The following is a 20076-nucleotide window of genomic DNA, read 5'->3' as shown; positions in this document are numbered from 1 at the left end:
ATAGTATATTTGATCTGCATGCCTGAGTGTCCTACAATCAAATTTACTGAAGAGCTTCTCACTTTTTTCTGCATTAAAACAATTGCCTTGAAGCAGCTAACAATTAAAAATAAATGAGTTAACACTTTCTGCTAAGTGCTACCATTTAAGTGGTAATATGCAATTAAAAACTACATTTTAATTTTTGTTCAATTACATTGACTTAAATAGTAATTTTAGTGTTGTATTTATAAACCATTTAATTGTGACATTTTTCCTCTGGCTTATGTGATGGAAAAGTAGATTTGATTTTGCGAATCCAGCAAGAAGTAACCTTTTTCCCCTTATAGTTTGCTGTAATGACAAACACAAAAAGACAAGATTAGCTGGGTTTGGTGTAAATGTGACAGAACAATTTAATTTAAAAAGCCATAAAAATATGTCATAGTTCTCAAAACCATGAAAAATGATTCAAATTATCTATTTCATAGGGGGAATGTTCAGATTGTTTTATGGTAATGTAGGCAAGTATTTGAAACATTCTTGCATGTATTTGGTCACGTTAGCAGCTATAGGTAAAGAAATCTTCATATTCAATCTAGAATCAAAGCCCGTTAGAACCTAATGTGTGAAAACATTAACTGTAGAGCAGCAGCCTTTCAGGTGTGTATTGCTAGAGACAGGTGCTTTACTACTTCTTTCTTTAAAAAGAAAATGGTATTTGAGTAGGTGTGTTGCAAATAACTAGTTAGGGTATTTTTATTTTAGTGCTGGAGGGAACTTGCTGTGGAACAAGCTCCATGTTAGAATGGATTGGAATTTTCTCTTCCACTCTGAACCCGAGTTCCTGCAGGTCCTTTTAATATGCTGAAAATCACTTTGAGGCATTCTCTTAACTTGCAGCCTAAACTTACGGTAAATGAACACCTGAGTACTCATGTTCCACTTCTGTGATGTGTTAGTCTGTTATATTCCTGGGTGTAAGGGTGTGAACAGGGTCAGAAAACCATTCTTGATTAAACAAAACCAAACCTGGCCTAAAAAGCATGTTTGTGGTGGGTTTTTTTATTTTCTAAAGCTAGATCATCTGTGTCTCTGGAAGGAATTTATTTTATCCATTTAGTAGTGTCTTTTGCTTTTTTGAACTCTGAGTAACACTGAAGTTTATAGTTACCCTTCTACCAGTAAACCTGGCTCTCTTTACATCGCTTCCAGTTGATGAGCTTCTAGCTTGTGTATAAATTGAAGTGATCATGCACTTTAATGCCATTCCATTTGTGTTAACAGATGCGTAAAGTTCTTAGATACGCTGATCTTCCCCAAGAACCAGAATTTTAAAATGTCTCTTTTCCTGGTGTCCAGTCCTATTTTATGAATATTTATGTCTTAGGGCTGGAGTAAACCTTAAGACATCTGGTTGTGTTTCTTCCTGTTAAACAAGATCAGGTATTGCAGTGACCTGTGCCTTGGTTAGATGCTGAATATACCTCATTCTGGTGACAGCAAAGCAGCTTCACTGCCAAGAAGGGTTCTTCGTACCTTTTAATTAGACCATTGCTGAAGAAGTTGTCTTTTTTCTTTCAAGTTTCAATTAACAGTCTTTCATTCCTGTCCCAACCTCATGACTCAGTGTCTTCCATACGGCAGTGTCAGCATGACTGGTGGATCTGCTTAAGACAGGAGGAACTGTATAATGTAAGGAAAAAATATACTTTTTGTTGTGGGATTTTCGGTTTCACGTGAGTGGGCTAGCAGAAGCAGGGCAATAAATGATGTGGTGGGTATGTACTGAGAGATGTACTAGGAGAACTGTAGCTCCTGAAATGTCAACCCTTGTATAATAGGAGGAATGACTTCTGAAAACAAAATTCAGATTTACTAGAAGTGCAACAGCAGATTATAGGAGTCTGTGCCTCCATACATGTTGTGACTGCATGCAGGAGTTGTGGGATTTTGGATGCATTTCTATACTGACTTAGATTGCGGTTTTGTTGGGGTTCTTTGCCCCCTCAAGCCATGTAGAATTGTAAGAAGTGTAACTTGGAAAAAACTTTTATGTTTGTTAATCATTCCCTTTATACCTTCACCCAGATTTAACTGTTTTAACAGGGCTTTGTGATTCAGGACACAAGAATATGATCCAAGATACAAGAATGGGGAAAAATACGAGTGTCCCTCTAAACATCAGGGAACACTTTTTTTTTCTTTTCTTTTTTTTTTCTTTTCTTTTTTTTTTTTTTTTTTACTGTGAGAGTGACAGAACACCGGCACAGGGAGGTCGTGAGTCTCTCTTCTTGGAGATAGATAGTCAAAAGCTGTTTGGTTGTGGTCCTCAGCAGCTACCTCTGGGTAGCCCTGCTTAAGCAAAGTGTTGGACCAGATGACCTGCAGAGGTCCCTTCCAGCCTCAGTCACAGGATTTTGTACTGGTAAATGGTATGCATTTACTCATTGACTTTAACTCCTTTCTCAAAGAATGCAAGAGTAATGTCAGTTTAAATTGACTAAAAGAAAGTAATTGTAGAGAAACATCTTATTCATCAAATATAAGTTATGTCTTACCTTCCTGATCAAGAAAAACTGAAATAGAAATAAGTCTTCAAAACACCTCTCTGTGAAAGAAGGCCAGGGGTAGAAAGTTCGTTAGGAAATTTAGGCTTCTGGTACTATTTGAGGACTGTGTAGGAAGTAATTATTCTGTAACTTTAAATGAGGACATTTAGGCTCTAATAACTTTGTTCTTGGTTTGGTGTCCTTTTCATACATGCTTATTTTATCTATGTGGTATGGAATTGTCTTTTTTGTCTGTGGTGACTTTGAACCTTTGTGATCATGAAAGGGCTTCAGTATTTCAGTGAAGGCAACCAATACATACTGCTGTTCAAAAGATGACAATAACATATTTAGAAAGTAGATATCCATGGAAGATTTCTATAAGCTAGTCAAAAAAAGAAAAAATGTGAATACAGTGATTTCAGCACTTTTGAAAACTTAAGGGAGTAACTTTTGATTAGAAATAAATAGCTTCTACCTAAAATTATTATTGGTTAGTGTAGGAAATCAAAATAATTTGTTTTGTTATACCCAATAGATAACTTTTTCATTTATTTATTTCTTGTGACGGTAATTAGTAGACTCTTGTATTGCTTTAGCAGCACTTTACTTACAATTTTGTATTTGTGCCATTGTAACTAACACCAGCAATCATAGATATTGGCAGTCTTCTACTCCTGTAGTTTTGAGGGGAGATTGCCAAAGAATTCTTCTGCAAAACTTCTCCTAAATACAAACCGGAGTGTTGTAATTTTTTTACTTCATAATTCTTAGGTGAGTTTACTGTGGCTGACTGCCACATGCCCACCCAGCCACTCTTTCACTCCCTCTCTTCAACAAGACTGGAGGAGAAGATAAGATTAGAAGGTTCATACGTTGAGACATGGAGATCAAGTAATCAATTACTGTCACAGACGAAACAGATTCTGTGTGGGGAAAATTTATTTACTGCCAGTTAAAATAGAGTTGGATGGTGAGAAATGAAGATAAAACCTAAAACACCTTTCTCCCACTCCCCTTGAGGCTGACGGCTCGACTTCACTCCTTTCCCAATTCCTTTACCTCCTCCCCGCTCACAGTGGCACAGAAGGGTTTGGTCAGTTTGTAACAGTTCCTCAGTGCTTGCTCCTTCCTTCTCACAGTTCTCCCTGCTCCAGTGTGGGTCCTCCACAGGCTGCAATCCTTCAGGATAAACCTGTTCCAGTGTGGGTCCTCCCTAGGTCATGTTTTATTCAGGGCATGTTCCCATACTCCAGTTTTGGGTCCTCCATTAGCTGCAGCATGGGTATCTGCTCCAGCATGGTCTCTTCCACAAACTGCTGGAGAATCTTAGTTCCAGTGCCTGGAGCACCTCTTCCTCCTCTTTCTCTGACCTTGGTGTCAGCAGGGCTGTTTCTCACTTTTTCCCTTGCTCCTCACACTGCCGTGCAGCACTTTGCCTTTTCTTAAATATGTTTCCCCAGAGGTGCCACCAGCTTGGCTGATGGGCTCGGTGGGCTCCAGCAGTGGGTCTGCTGGAGCCAACTGGAGCTGGCCATGTCCAGCACGGAGCAGCCCCTCACCTCCTTCCAGAGAGGCCACTCCATCTTCCAAAATCCTGCCTACAGACACCTGATAAAAAATTCTCACATTTCCTGTCATATTTCTAAAGATTTTTGCAATAAAATACTGAAGTGTTTTCATTCTTTTTAAGTCTCCTGTTTTTTCCAGGTGATATAGTTTTAATAAGATGATTGTGCAGATCAATGACTAGTCATTAATAAATTAGAGCAATTTCAGCTCTATTGACAAGAAATTATTTTCATTAAAGTAATTCAGAGATGTTTTTTGAGGTGGTGGTGGTGTTCAGAACCTGAAAATTACTGCTCAGCATTGCTTTCCCCTACAGATTCTTTATGAACTGGGACACTTTCAAAGAAAGTATTAAAAACTGCTCTTGGCTCTGAATTCTTGAAGTAGGAATAAACAATGAATAGGAAAGGGAAGAAAATATCAGCTCAGAACAGCTTTTTGTAATTTAGGGGTTTACATGAAAAAAGGTAAAAAAGAGACATAAAGAATATCTGTGGAAATTTCTCAAGGGTTGGAAGTGGTATTGACTGATACTTGGAGAGTGACCTTTTAGTTTATCAGGTGCCTTCATGGGAGAAAAGACTGGTCAGTCTGGGAGGAAGACATAGGACAGGTCAATAGAAGTGAAAGCCAGAGATGCTGGAACAAATATAGTATAATAGCGATCACATTGTGAGTATATAGTTCATCCAGTGCTTCCTTTCAGAGCCACTGTTTGCCACCTTTTCTTTCAAATGATTGATTACTACTGTTAGAGTATCTGCAACTTTCTGAATATAGTCATAACTTTTAAAAAATTGTCTTCACGTAGCTGGTTCTTAACTCAATTTGTATTTACTTCTCATCCTTGTCCCCCTGTGTTTTGTCCATTAGAACACAAATTTTTCTGTCTTAAGGTATGGCTCACTACAAGTCTAGGAATAGCCTGGCAGCACCATGTAATACTGCCAAAGGTGGTGGTGGAGGAATCAGTCATTCACTCAGGCTTCCTGCTGAGATTAAGTCAGCAATACTTACATATATGTACATATATATACACACATATAGGTGCACAGCTTCAGAATGATAAAGCTGAATAATAATTCCTTTTTGACCTGCATTAACTGTGGAATATACTTATAAACTAAAATATTGATTTATGTTTCTGAATAATGGCAACTGATTTTGCTTTCCCAAAAACATAGGGGAGCTGTTATGTTGACATTTTACAGTTACGGACATATTTGCATTTTAGTTTCTAATAAGCTTGACCTCTCAAAGTAAACTTTATGTTTGGGGGTTTTCTGTGTTTAAAAATAATCTGTTGACATGCAGTTAGGATGGGTTAGTAGACTGCTTGAAGCTTAAAAAGAATAGATTTGGAAATAATTGATGTGGTAGCCAGTGAAAGAATCTCAACTATACCTGTTTTACTGGAATTAAGTTGTTCTTGTCTCACATAAAAATGAAGAGAGCTGCTTAATTGAGGGGGGGGAGCAGAATTTCAGAAAGGGAAAGGCTTATGCAAAAGGGCCTAAGATTTGTAAGTCAAATGCAAATCCAAAATAAGGTCACCCCAAGAACAAAAAAATACTGCCTTTTTCAAAGAAGATAAAGGAACACTGCCAAGGTTTTTGTTGAAGTAGTGGATGATCAAAACATAAAGCAGTTTCAAGAAGATGGTAGGGCTAAAAGGAGTTGGGAATTTTTGACATCATGTATTGAAGACAAGTGATGAGGGAGTGTTTTAGATTGAAGCATTCATCTGAAGTTGATAAATTAAAAATTGTTTAGAACAATGGTCTTCACAGTTAGTTGACCTAAAAAGAACTCTTAATATTAAATCAATTTAATGCTGCTGTTAATATTTTAGCAATTGCTTAAATGAGCCTTGAAATGGGAGATGGAAGTAGGATACCAATTTTGGGGCTTCATTGAGAATTCTGGGAAGTACAGGCTGGTTAGCATGAATTCCATACTGGGTAATTTCTTGAAATTGTGAAATGAATGATCCTATTGGATGTGCCAGTTTAAAAATAATGGTAAAAAGTCAGCGTGAATTTAAAGAAAAGTTAAGCCTTATTATTTGAGCTTTACAGTGTACTTGGATTTTATAAAGCTTTTGACAGGTTCTGTCAGCAAGACTTCTTATAGAGACAAAGTAATAATACGATGAAAGGGAAAATCTTTAGAGTAATTTGTTAAAGAACAGGAAACATACATTTTTGTTATTGCAAAATGTCACTATGAGAGTTTCATGTATATTTTCAAGCATCTGTTCAGTACTGGAAATGGTCTGTAGTGTGGTAAATTGCAAGGGGTGATGCCGAATTATTCAGGGCAGCACTAGTTGAAACGTCTGTGAAATCACCACTCTGAAATTCCTCTCCTGAGGAGTCCTATCTCTTTCTATGGACTTTCCTACTGCAGAAAAGTTGTGTTCAACTATGTGTTTAGAAATTAAATAAACCACACTGCCTAGGAGTGGTGTGGTTTTGGTGTTCCGGTCTTTTTTTTTTTTTTTTTTTTTTCCTCCGTTCTATGTTACATATAGAGCTGTAGAGCAGGGCAGAAATGTATTGGACAGACAAATGAAAAAGCAGCAGGGTATGGTGAGAACTAAGAAACTGAATGTGTGTAGAAGGCCAGCTTATAATGTTGATTAAGAGTAAAAATGGGATGAGGAGAGCAGACAACTTCATCACTGGCTTTGTAACAGGAATGGATTCAACTTCATGCTTAGGAAATCCCTAATCCGGGCTGGGGACAGCTGTGAGGGAAAGAATCTCTCTGCCCTTAAAACGCTTGCTGCTACACTTGCTATAGTAAAAGACCTGATACTGAGGCAGAAGAAACTTCATGCTTATGTTTTTAGGTATTACTCTTTTATAAGAGCTGTTGTCTATTTACGTTATGTATATTGTTTAATATTTTAATGGTGGAAGCATTCCTGCATGAAGAATAGTATAAACAAAAATGATTATGGTTAAGTTATCTTGACAAGTTTATAAGTGAATATAATTACTCATATCTTCATATTTACATGTAGTTGCTTTGAAAAATGCTCTAATGTTCTTTCATGCCTATGTAATATATTGTTTAAGATTAAATTATTTAATTTACTGGGGCCAGAGGATATGCAACCAAGAGTTCAAAGAAAATTTAGAGATCAAATAACTCAATTAACTGTTTGTTTTCTTGGGTGCCTCAGGACTGAAACGGCAAATGTGTCATTCTCTTTATTTATTGTCAGTGGAATTCAGGGACCTTTACAGGCCTGTGCATCTGACGTCTCTTTAGGGAAAACTATCAAAAACTGAAATAAAGGATAGAAGTAATGAGCACCAGGTAAATATGACCTGCATGGAGTCCTGAACATTGCTACTGTAAGGCGAAGTCCTGCCTCAAACCCTCTGGGCTTTGTAGAAGAATTAACAAATATATGCAGGGAGAAGGTGATCTGATTAATAAAGTCTGCTTGATTTTCCAGAAGGGTTTAACAAACCTTAAAGGCTTTTAAGGAAAGAAAGTAGTCATGGGATAAGAGGAGGGATATTTTTTCAGATAAATAATTAGTTAAAAGATGGGAAATGGAGGTTAAAAATAAATAGCTCTTTCAGCAGAGCAAGGTTAGCAGTGGAGTTGGGCTGAGTTTCTGCTAGGAATTGTGCTGCCCAGTATATTCATATAGCATAGTGAACAGGATAATATGGTAAAAAGGTAAGCCCTGAGGTGAGAGAGTTTATCAGTGATAGTATTATTTGGAAGAGTGAACATGAGAAGAGACGCTGAAGAACTGCAGAGTGAACTTAGGAGTTTGACTGCTTGGGCAATACAATGCCGGGAAAACTTCCCAGTATGTACATACCAAATGATGAAAATGCTGATCTAGTGGATGACTGTCTTAACTTCACGCACAACGTGTTGAGCCCTCAGCTGACTGTAATACTGGGAGTGTGAGATCTTCAATGAAGCCAGCACTGGTAACATTTAAAACATTAGCTCAGGATCATTCCAAAACCCAATGCAAATGTTAGAAATTGTTAAGAAAGAATAGAGAGCAATACAGAAGAATACTTATTCCACTGTATAAACTTCTGATTAATTCTGCTGTGTGCAGTTTGGTACCTCATTTTGGAGAGGCTGGTTATAATGGAATTGCAGGTGGTTTAGAAAAAAGCATCATGGGCAGTATTCTGCATAAAACAGCTTTTATGTGAGAAACCAGCTGAGCAGATTAGGACTCTTTAGCTAGGAAGAGACAACTTACGGGGCACGCTGTATGTGTATACTATAGAGGGATATTTTGAACAAAGTTGTAAGTGACATGGAAGTCAGTAGATGTAGACTGTTGCTGGTTTTCCACCCAAAGCCAAAAGCGATGTGTCATCAAAGCTAGCAGGAGCTGGGTTCAAAACAGGCAAAATAAGGTGGTTCCTTGTATAATGGGTAGCAGATGTGTGCAACTCATTGTGAAGATAATGTTGCAAATCCAGAAAGTTTATGGTTTCAAGGGAGACTGGAAAAAACATTGTAAGACAGATTCATTGAAAGTTACTAAATAGATAAAATCTATCAAGGAGAAATTCCTTGAGCTAAAAATAATTGGAGTCTGGGAAAATATTAGAGGTAACCTGTATGCTTGCCTTTCTTTTATTCTTGGTATCTGCATATGGTCCCTGTTTCCTCACAGCAGTGGATCTGGAAAGGATGAATGATAAACATACTTTGTGGTAACATGAAAGATTATGTAGTAAAGTTTTCTGGAGCTGCACTCCCTGAGCACAAACGATGAGCATATTGGCCTACCTTTACCATTGCTCTGAAACAGTATAGCTGTCTTTGGTTTTGTGGCTCAATAAAAATGATACTAGTGGAAGTTGGATTTTGAGGAAGCGCTTTGGAAGACCAAAGGGTTGTATGAACATGCGGCTTTGAATAAGAGTTCATATCATTAATACCCTTTAGCAGATCTCCAGAGCTTCAGAAGAGATCTTTAAGAACTGTAGCAGATCCTTAATGTTCAGCAACAGCTGGATCAGTGCCAGCTGTGTATTAGACTTGATAAAACAAGTCTAAATTCAGACTTACAGGTAGAGCAAGAAATTGCGGGAACATAGAAGAATATTGTAAGCAAAATAAGACATTATGGGCAAGAAACAAAATCGGGAAGACTTTTACTTTCAGTTCTTAGAGTTGCTGCATAGAAACACCACCTTCTTGTAGGTTAAATGTTTCCTGATTTGCAAAACTGTCTGGGATTTTACTAGGACCCTTGTTCTACAAATGTTTGCACAGGTATTTTTAAGTAGATGCTGCCTCATGGTTTATTTGCAAGATCATGGACTGGATACACTCAAATCAGTGAATCGCCAAAATTAGATGAAGCATAGCACAAAGTCCTAGGCAGACTGGAAACATGAGCTGAACTTCCAAACGACAGTGATTTTAGTTGAATCTACACTATGTTGATGACAGGAAGAACTGGTCTAAAGCTAAATTTTAAACTAAAGAAATGTAATTATCTCATATTATCAAGTCAATATAAATAACTTTAGAATTTCCTTTATAAATTCTCAAATACTAGCCACTTCCTAATTATATCAATAACACAGTATGTAGTTTTATACTTGCTAATGTTAACAGGTCTAAACAAGTCAGACTCTTCTTGAGAATAAATGCTTTGTTGTCTAAAAATTTGCTTTAAATGTAATTGAAAATAGAGTTGCTCATTTTAAAAAAATAAATCCCAATGGTTTAAAACTGTCATGCTGAAAGAGGTGGTATGGAATCGCTAAGCGGAAATGTGCATACGTGTAAGAGTGATGCTAAACAATAAGAAAGATGGATGTTTTTTCTGTAGAAGGTGCATAGTGGTTTGAGTGAACTAATCCTTCAATATTGCCAGCTATGTATGATAAACCATGTTAAAGGATTATTCTTTATGGGAATGCTATGATTTTTTTATGTCTACACTTGTTTATTTTCATTTTAAAGACTGTAGACCATAACTCCATAGTTTTAATTTTGTATTCAGTATGGGGAGTTAATCCCAGAATGGGGCTCTTTTTGATGCAAAATCTGAATGCTTGTGTAGTCACAATAGCTGTCCCCTCACCATGTAGTGTCTTCCATTGCTTTACTGTAGAGATGAATTTTGGCCCAGTGTTTCAGTAATATTGGACACACATGGTTTTAGGTGACAAAGCAGTATGTTTATGCATTCATTTGACTCTCGCAGTTACAGTTGGCTACAGATTAGAACAGGGAGGATACATTCACACCATGACCACCCTCATAGCTGCTTGTAGTAGTTGGATCACAGTAGGCGCTGTTGCATCTGAAGACACAATTAACTGTTGCTGAGGAATTGCAAATTCACAAAAGCTCTTTTACAGCTTTAGCGGTCAAGAGTGGGTTTTTCAAATTTATAAATGTTTTAGATCTTCACCTTTTAAAATTGTCAACTTGAAATAAGATGAACAAGTTGATATTTTAATGAAGCTAACGAATTCTTGTGCTGTGAATTTGCTATGTCATTAGCTACAGTTCTACAATATTATTGTAGTTTTGTCCATTGTTTAGGAAGATAACCTTATGAGTTCTGTAATAGTTACAAATAGTTAGTAGAGTTGTGAGCACATAGGAAAATCAAAGCTTACCAGAAAGGTCTGAAAATAAAACTTACCAGAAAGCTTCTAACATGTGTACATCATTGAAAAGAAAATCTTGATTTCCATGTGTAATTGTTTAGTTATGCTTTAGATATGGTAAGAAAAAATAGCTGTGAACTTACTTTAAAAACAAAACAACAACCCTCCCCCTGCCCTCCCCCCCCAAAAAAAGAAAAAAAAACCCCCACAGTTTTAATATAAATTAAATAGAAAATTACAGTAAACTGCATATTAAGGCTAATTTTGAGATACAAAAATTTTCATCATTAATTTAAATAATGAATTCTTCTATGATTTTGGTTAAAAGCCTTCTTTTCAAAAATTAAGTCAAATTTCGTAAGTAGGACATTAAGTACCCCAAACCTTGTCTATAAATCTGAGAAATACTTTAGCGTAGTATAATATAATAAATAAATATACGGAATATATTAATATAATTAAAGTAATAAGGTGGTTGTGCAAAGTGGAGATTTTCTATGTATTTATAATTTCTCTGTAGGCCAGAGTGTAATTGTATGATAATGCATGTAATGTATGTGCAAGATCTCTCACATACACATTATTTAAATGTCTTGCATTTGAATCATAGATAATTCATTTAATACTTATATTAAAAACTATCTGAATATGAATGTCTGAGGCTTTCTGCAATGAATAAAGGACTACATGGATCCAAACTAGGACGATTGATAAAATCCTTGCTACTATTGGCTATTATTTACTGTCTTTTAAGTGGCAGGTTGTATTTATGCCAATTTATCTGCTTCAGGGAACACTCTTGATAGCAGAACAAAGTGAATAAAAGTAGTTTGCTTTGCAAATGAATGCAAATGGTGGAGCCTTTCGGGAAGCCCTTTAACAGGAGCAGTGCACTTTGATTATGAGTGAAGCTGCCATTTGGACATGGTGAAAAGAGCACGCTTGAACCATTGATTGGGGGAGACAGTAAAAAGTCAGGAAGGGCCCCGTTAAGCTTGCAGTGCAGCAGGCGGATGTCAGTGTGGTTAGAGCACAGTGGGAGAATGACAGGCAGGATTAGTGTCAGGGAGAAGCTTTGCTGTAGTTGTGGAGATGGTCCCTGGGGTCACTCACCTCTGACTGTTGTTCTGTGCTGATGGCTCTGTAATGCAAACTGCTTGATATGTGCCTGTTCATTATCGGAAATGGTGATTAAAAGAGGTATGTCATAAAGAATTCCTTAAAAATAAATAAAATGGCAAACTACTGATGATAACAAAGATTCAGCTCTGCAGTCGTTGCCTAAGATGCTGCAAATGTCAAAGATGGTTACTGCATCTTGCTTTCTGAGGCAAATGCAATTTCATGCCTTAAATTGCTCTAATTGTGTGTTCCTCGCTGTGTTCACTTTTAGTTGGTCATTATGAAGACAGTTATTTTTAACAGATTGTCTTATGTAGTTAGAGCAAAACATTTTTATATCTTTTCATTATTAGGTGGTAGGAGCATCGGGCTTTGTTTTGTGGCATAACTGTGTTGGGGGGTATCTGTTTAATAGTCTTAATGGAATATTAGAATCAACAGATTTCATTCCTCAGTCATCCCAGAATGCTAAAACATAGAATGATTACAGTGACAAAAAGCTATAATGACTGTTGTGTTTTAGAGATACTTTTTATATATAAAAATGAGGCCATTTTCTTTGTCTCTGCTAAAAATAAAAAACTTACATACGCAATTAAATAAATGTCTAAAATTTTGCATCTTAAATTGTGATTTAATCATAGAAACTTTTAGGTTGGAAAAGACCTTTAAGATCATAAAGTTCAACCATTAATCCAGCACTGCCAAGGCCACCATGAAACTGTGCCCCTAAGTGCCCTATCTGCATGTCTTCTGAATATCTCTAGGGATGGTGACTCGACCACCTCCCTGGCCAGCCTATTCCAGTGCTTGACAGCCCTTTCAGTGAAGAAATGTTTCCTAATATCCAATCTAAATCTCCCCTGCTGTAACTTTGAGGCGGTTTCCTCTCATCCTATCACTTGTTACTTGGGAGAAGAGACCTACCGCCGCCTGCCTACAGCCTCCTGTCAGGCAGTTGTAGAGAGCGATCAAGGTCTCCCCTGAGTCTCCTTTTCTCAAGGCTAAACAACCCCCATTCCCTCAGCTGCTCCTGTTAAGTCTTGTGGTCTAGAACCTTCACCAGCTTTGTTGCCCTTCTGGACACACTTCAGCACCTCAATGTCTGCCTTGTAGTGAGGGGCCCAAAGCTGAACACGGTATTTGAGGTGTGACCTCACCAGTGCAGAGCACAGGGGGACAATCACTTCCCTGGCCCTGCTGGCCACACTGCTTTGGATACAAGCCAGGCTGCTGTTGGCCTTCTTGGCCACCTGGGCACACTGCTGGCTCATGTTCAGCCGGCTGTTGACCAACACCACCGAGTCCTCCACTGCCCAGCAGCTTCCCAGCCACCCTTCCCCAGCCCGTAGCGCTGCGTGGGGCTCTTGTGCCCCCAGTGCAGGACCCGGCACTTCTCCCTGTTGAACGTCCTACAACCGGCCTCGGCCATGGGCCCGGCCTGCCCAGACCCCCCTGCAGAGCCTCCTGCCCCCCAGCAGATCAGTGCTCCCCCCGCTTGGTGCCCTCTGCACACTGGCTGAGGGGGCACTCGATCCCCTCGCCCAGATCATGGATGAAGAGATTAAACAGGACTGGCCCCAGGACTGAGCCCTGGGGGACACCACTTGTGACCGGCCACCAACGGCGTTTGACTCGGTTCACCACCGCTCCTTGGGCCCGGCCAGCCAGCCAGGTTTCACCCAGCGCAGAGCTCGCGTATCCAAGCCCTGAGCAGCCAGCGTCTCCAGGAGAACGCTGTGGGAAACAGTGTCAAAGGCTTTACTAAGGTCCAAGCAGACAACAAACATCCACAGCCTTTTCTTCACCCACTGAGCGGGTCACCTTGTCACAGAAGGAGACCGTGTTAGTCGGGCAGGACTCGTAACCCCGTGCTGGCTGGGCCTGATCCCCTGGTTGTCCTGCCTGTGCTGTGTGACGGAGCTCAGGATGACCTGCTCCACAGCCTTCCCTGGTACCAAGATCAGGCTGCCAGGCCTGTAGCTCCCCAGATCCTCCTTCCTGCCCTTTTGCAGCTGGGTGTCCCTGGCTGAGCTCCGGTCAGCAGGACCTGCCTGGTCAGTCAGGGCTGCTCCTACGTGCTGGGAAGCGGCCGGGTGAGCCCTTCTGTCGGTGCCCTCGGGGGGATCCCGTCCGGCCCCACGGACCGGGGGTGTCTGGTTGGTGCAGCAGGTCACTGGCCCTTTCCCCTTGGATGACGGGGGCTTCATTCTGCTCCCCGTCCCTGTCTTCCAGCCCAGGGGGCTGGGTGCCCGGAGAGCAACTTGTTCTTACTATTAAAGACTGAGGCAAAGAAGGCACTAATGATCTCAGCCTTTTCCTCATCCTTTGTCACTGTGTTTCCCCCTGCATTCAATAAAGGATTGAGAATCTCCTTAGGCCTCATTTTGTTGCTAGTGTATAGAAACATTTTTTTTATTGTTTCTTATAGCAGTAGCCAGATTAATTTCTAGTTGGGTATTAGCCCTTCTGATTTTCTCCCTGCGTAACTTCATAACCTATAATAAAAGTATTTATGTTTTTTATCTTTACTGCATTTTATGATGTTATGTTTGTTGTATAAATATTGAAAGAAATTAAATGAGTCAGCGTGTATAATATACAAAATGCCTTTTTTGAATGTTAAAAAAATTTTAACATCTTAGTGTTGGTCTGTGTTTATGCATTTTCAGCAACAGCACAGGGAGGTGGTACCCAGATACTTGAAGTATTAAGTTTTGGGGTTTTTTTGCATGATTTTATTAAGTTGCTTAAAGATATTTTCTTTTCAGTGTATTACCTCACAAAAATATGTCCAATATCCCAGTGTAATGAATGTTTTACAAATGTTTTACAGGCACCTGAATGGACAGAGGAGGACCTTGGCCAGCTGACAAGAAGTATGGTTAAGTTCCCAGGAGGGACCCCAGGTCGATGGGAAAAGATTGCTCACGAATTGGGTCGATCAGTGGCAGATGTGAGTTCACTCAGATTTGCATTGTATAGAGAGTGACAAAGCAGAACAAGACAGGCAGTGTAGAAGGCAGACGTATATGGGGGCCGATATTGTCTTTTGAGAGAGGCTACAATCCTTTTAGGACCTGGAAGTGAACCATTAACTAACTATGCAAGAAGCAGATGTCAGCCAGTCTCTCCCTCCGCAATTAACAGCTGTAACTGATCAGCTGTATGGGGGATTCTGGTGCTTACAGATTTGAGCTACTGTAACCCAATAACAGAAGAACAATGTGCTTTGGGTTTTGTAGCAGCCTCCTTTCACTGCAAGCGAATGTTTGTGTGACTTGGTTAAGGATTGTATTTCTGTTTGAAGCCAGTCCTTAAAAAATGTAGATGAGCTAATGGTGTTTAGACAGGTGGCTTCTATTAATTAAACCAAAATATCTTTAGAAAGCTTAAAACGAGTTATACATATTATTTCAGTCCCTTTTTCTGGGTTATAGCATGGTTAATAATGATATTGTGTAAAATCATTAATATCCTTGTTAATTCATATTTTTTAGTATTGCACCAGATATCAAAGAAAGCTTGTACTTATGGATTTGAAGTGTTACGATCTTAAAATCCTTAGGGGCTAGGCTGTAAAAAACTTCTCATTTTCAAGCAATAGATCACTAGAACATGATACAGTGTCTGCTGAGGACCATTTGAAAGCCCTTTCAGCTGACCCTATTTTATAGGCTCTGTAGGGGTTAATGAGAATAATGTTTAAATCTGTTGATGTACATTTTGAGATTAGATGTTCTTTATTTATTATATTTCTGGATTTATCTTAAATAATGGGAAACAAAGTCTCTGGTTAGAGTGAAACGTAACCCATTATAGCCTTCTGGGCAATTTGTGTACTTAAGTGTGAGTTTTTCCCGTTAATACAATCACAAAAATAGATTTTTAGAAGTTACTTTGAAAGATTTAATGCATCTATACAGTTCTGTTACATATACTAGAAAACAAGCCATTTGCATTCTTATGATTTTAGAATAACACACTTTATTTGCAAATAAGTGGATGAAAGCAAGAAGTACTAACCTGCTATGTAAATGAAATTAAGTCTTCTTTTGTTTATTCTGTTTAGTGTTGTTTATCGTACTCCTTGAAGTATTCATACTACTGAAGTGGAGTGACTTTATTAAAAAACATGCTACGTTTTACTAAGCAGATATTAACAGCAAAAATATTTCACGTGGCTTGGTAGTATGCAGTGTGCATGGGAAAGATCTTTTGAGATTGCTTTGGAAAAACTGATTCATTTGCTTGATACTGATAATACAGACACCCAGAATGGTTCCACGTATACCCATCACAAAACTAACACCATCTTAAGATTGTCTTTTGCACACATTTTCTGCTTTATTCCTTGAGACAGGTGTAAAAACATTCTCTATTAAGAATCCCTTGCATAGTATATTTGGTGAACATACTTGCACACAGCCAGTACTGGCAAGAAAAAACAAAGCTTGCTTGTGTCTTCCATTATGTGAGGAGTCTTGAGCAAGATGCTGCTCTTTTCAGTGAACTGGAAAGAGAAGTGAGAAAAATGTGTATGTTCTGAGAGCTGTCATTTTCTTGTATGAAAGAAAGGAATATTCAGGGATCTTTATGTGTGGAGAAAGGTCTGAGTGTAATCCTTCTTACTTCCAGTGACTATATGATTATTGTAAGTGTTCTCACACAAGTTTTTACTTCTCTAAAAATTTCTAAGTGCTGATAATGTTGGGTCAGCTTTCCTGACAGAGACTACTTATTGGAGTTTCTGTGACTTTTATCATCGCATTGTGCAGAGTTGCAGTGATTAGGTTTTAAGAAGAAATACTTAAACAAAAGCTTCCTGGAAATTTCTCTAGATCTTAAACCATTACTGCATCAGTATCAGAAATGTTGAAACTGGGAACTACTTCAGATACATCTGTTTAGCCATTGAATGAGACGTGCAGGTTATCCTTTATATTTGTTGAAGCTGACACAGAATAGCATCTAAATTTACACTAAGGATTCTGGTTTTGCTTGGGCATCACTATAGTTGAATAAGAAATGTTACACTAAAGCTGCAGAAAAACCTTCTGGTTTTGTTAAATGTTGCAACAGGAAAAGAGGTGTTTGCATGTGCAGGCAGCATTTGCTGCACAAACAACTTGTTTGTTTCTGCTGGGAAAGGTGCAGGGAGGTAAGTTTTGGTGTATGAGGTGCTCTTTTGAAATAGCTTGTGTAGCAGGATTTGGGAATCCCTTGCTTACATCTAATTTAACATTAGTCAAGCCAGAGAGAATTTGAAGTGTGTGTTATATGGCAAATGCACTAGATCTTAAAAAAGAAAAACATCCAAGGACAAATCTGAATTTGTTTTTCTGACATTTTCAGTGACACAGGAAATACTTTTTAAATACTTGAGACCAATTCCTGCTTGTTTCTTCTCCTGTAAGGTATCAAAAGCAGCAAGGCTTGGTTTTCCTTTCAAAGTTAGAGAACTGTAGTAGAAAGGATTGACAAGGTACAGTGTGCTTGTTTCTGTGTGATTTTAAACATTCAACCCCTTTTTAATAGTAGGTGTTAATAGGTGTTAGGTGTTAAGAAAAACAGTTCAGAGTAATCCAGTCCAAAATAATCTCTTTTTTTTAATCCATTGTTGCTTCTGCCTCAGATATTTCCATACTTTTTAAAGAATAATCTGAAACCATTCATATATACTAGAAGACCATCAGAGAAATTCACTCACTCTGACCAACCCAAAGAAATTCCATTTTAAATTGGTTTAACTCCTTCCTTTTTAAAAAAAGTAAATTCCTACATCAAACTATATTAGCTTCTACTGGCAATTTTTAAGCAGGATGGAGTGACTTGAGAGTGTTCTTGGCTTTCGTGACCTTTTCAGCTTCATGGTGGTGTTTTAACTTAGTTTTGTGGATTTGTTTGCTTCGAAGGTTTTTAAATAAATTTCTGAATTTTCCTCCTGCAGTTATGTTAATGAGTTTTGGAACAGTATGAAGCAAGGTTTCTAATGCTTGGAGCTTTAATACTGATTTTTCACATACAAAGAAGGCCCAAAAATTTGTTTGACTCCTTTTCAGAGAGATTTATTCATCTTGGAAAGTTCTTCCTTGATTTTGCTAGAACATGACTTTGATACCCCAGAATCTGGTAAGCATATGTAAATCTTACAAAGCTAAGAGGAACTGAAAGTATACTGGAAGATGAGTAGAATTCAAAAAGGTCAGAGCAAATTTGAAAAATAAGTTGCAAAAAAATAGGGTGAAGTTAAAACAGAGAATATACACAAGGACACACAGCAAAGTGGTGGTGATCAGGTTCACAAATAAAAGATGCCCAAAAACTGGCTAGGAGTAGCTCTTAAGAAGCAGGAGGAGCATGGGAATTAGGAGAGATAATGAGTTAGATACAAATCAACAAAAATAGCAAGTTGTAAAAAAGGCAAGCAACTTACTGAGTATACAAACCAGGAGGATGGTAAACCTGCCACCTTTGTCCTTAGTTTGTGTCTAGTTTTCACTATTGCACTTTAAACACATGATTCAAGGTAAAGATTCCAGATGAGAATAATAAGTCTCTAAAATGTGACCTACAGGGAAAGATTATGAAGGAATTCATGTTGTTGAACTGGAAGAAGATAGGAACTGAGGATGTGAGTATTCAACTACCTGAAAAGAAAGCTGTAAAGAGGGAAGGGGCTTTGCGCTGTATTAGTTTTCTAAGACAAGAAGTAATTACCTCAAATTTTATCAAAGGCTGCAGAGTAACATTGTGGGGCAAAGAATTACAATGGAGGTGATAAAGCTGCTGTGGAGCCTCCATATTTGCAGGCCTTTGAGAACAGGTTACACAAATATCTGCAAGAGACATCAATGTAGTGATTCTGCCTGAGGTTAGGTCCTTCTCTTCATATGGTCTGTGATTAGACTAGCAAGTGCAAGCTATCTAGGAGGAAAGGGGGAGGAAACAAAACCTTCCCTACAATTGGAAGCATGTGTGAACTTGTTTTAAGAAATGTAAAATGAAAGCCAGATAGTCACTGTAGTTGGTTAGTAATCGCTGCATGTACCTTAGCTTGGCTGTTCTTAAGTTCAGTAATTCCTAACAAAGTGTTATTTCAGATTTTTTTTCCCCATTACTATTCAGATTGGGGGTTTGTAGGCATTTAAGTTTGTTAATTGTAATTTCTGACAACACTGAACAAATAATGATTACTATAACGCCCATTATCATGGATATGTCTACCAGATTCCCCATCCAAACAAGTACATCCACATGATGTGATGTGGGCCACTGGGAAGTGCCTGCCAGAATCCAACAATGAACAGCAGTGTCCATGCTGTAGTGCCCCTGAGCTCATTCAGCTCTACTGCTTTGATTTATGCTCCCTCATGTGATACCAGCATAAATATCTTTGCAACATACTCCTGTGCTTTTCAGCTCAGAACTAGGTTAAGCTTGCAACTGTGGTGCAGACATACTGTAAGAAGGCTTATTACTTTAACTTTTGTCATGTTAAATATAGGATATGTTTATCTTGTCTCTCTTCAGGAAGACATCTTTTAACAGCCAATGAATAATCAACCCAAAATAGATGAGGTGAAGTTGTGCTCATTCTATCAGTATGTTTAATTATTTAAATTGCTAATTGTCATTTTAGTATGTGCATATTGGGAATTTAGCAATCTTCTCCCATAAAGATGATTTTCGACCAGCTTAATATAATGAAATCTTACTGCTTTTACAACTGAAAGCTTCCACAGCTTTTAAAGTCATTTTTATTGCAATTGGCTGGTGTTATAAATTAGATTTTCAAGTACTTTGATTATGAAAGGGAAATGGAGTTCAGTTAACTCTAATCAGGATTCCTGCCTGCTGACCTGGTTACCTGTACCACTGCTCTCTGTCATCCTCTAAACATCTGTTCTTTGACCCATTTTCCTTGCTGAACTTGTTGCTCCAGGGTTAGTTCTGATTCCTGTCCTCCAATACTTAAGGAAATAATTGACCTTTTAAAACAAAATAAAAAAGTTATGTTTGAATTTCCTAAGCACTATGAACACCCTATAACATAATATAAATAATGAATGGAATAGAGTTTCAAGACTATTTCTGCAAAAATTACATTGTTTGATTTGACAAATGCTAAGCCTTATGAAGATTTATAGTAATGATTGTCAGCTTTTGCTAAATTCAAAAACTGAGAAAAAGCATTTAGATGTGAAATTATAGAAGTA

The 20076-nt window shown here is 38.2% G+C and overlaps 1 protein-coding gene across 1 annotated transcript in view; it reads left to right on the top strand.

Annotated features, from left to right (window-relative positions):
- The window catches only part of DNAJC1 (DnaJ heat shock protein family (Hsp40) member C1), a 113403-nt gene that overhangs the window by 82228 nt on the left and 11099 nt on the right, over window positions 1–20076 (top strand). Inside the window, exon 9 of the mRNA XM_055806260.1 lies at window positions 14694–14813. Coding sequence (XP_055662235.1) covers window positions 14694–14813 — 120 coding nt within the window. The remainder of the gene's footprint in view (window positions 1–14693; window positions 14814–20076) is intronic.

The sequence above is a fragment of the Falco peregrinus genome, chromosome 5, assembly GCF_023634155.1.
Source record: "Falco peregrinus isolate bFalPer1 chromosome 5, bFalPer1.pri, whole genome shotgun sequence".
Taxonomy (NCBI): domain Eukaryota; kingdom Metazoa; phylum Chordata; class Aves; order Falconiformes; family Falconidae; genus Falco; species Falco peregrinus.
The sequence above is the reverse complement of the archived record's forward strand: the minus strand, read 5'-3'. Positions and strand labels throughout refer to the sequence as shown.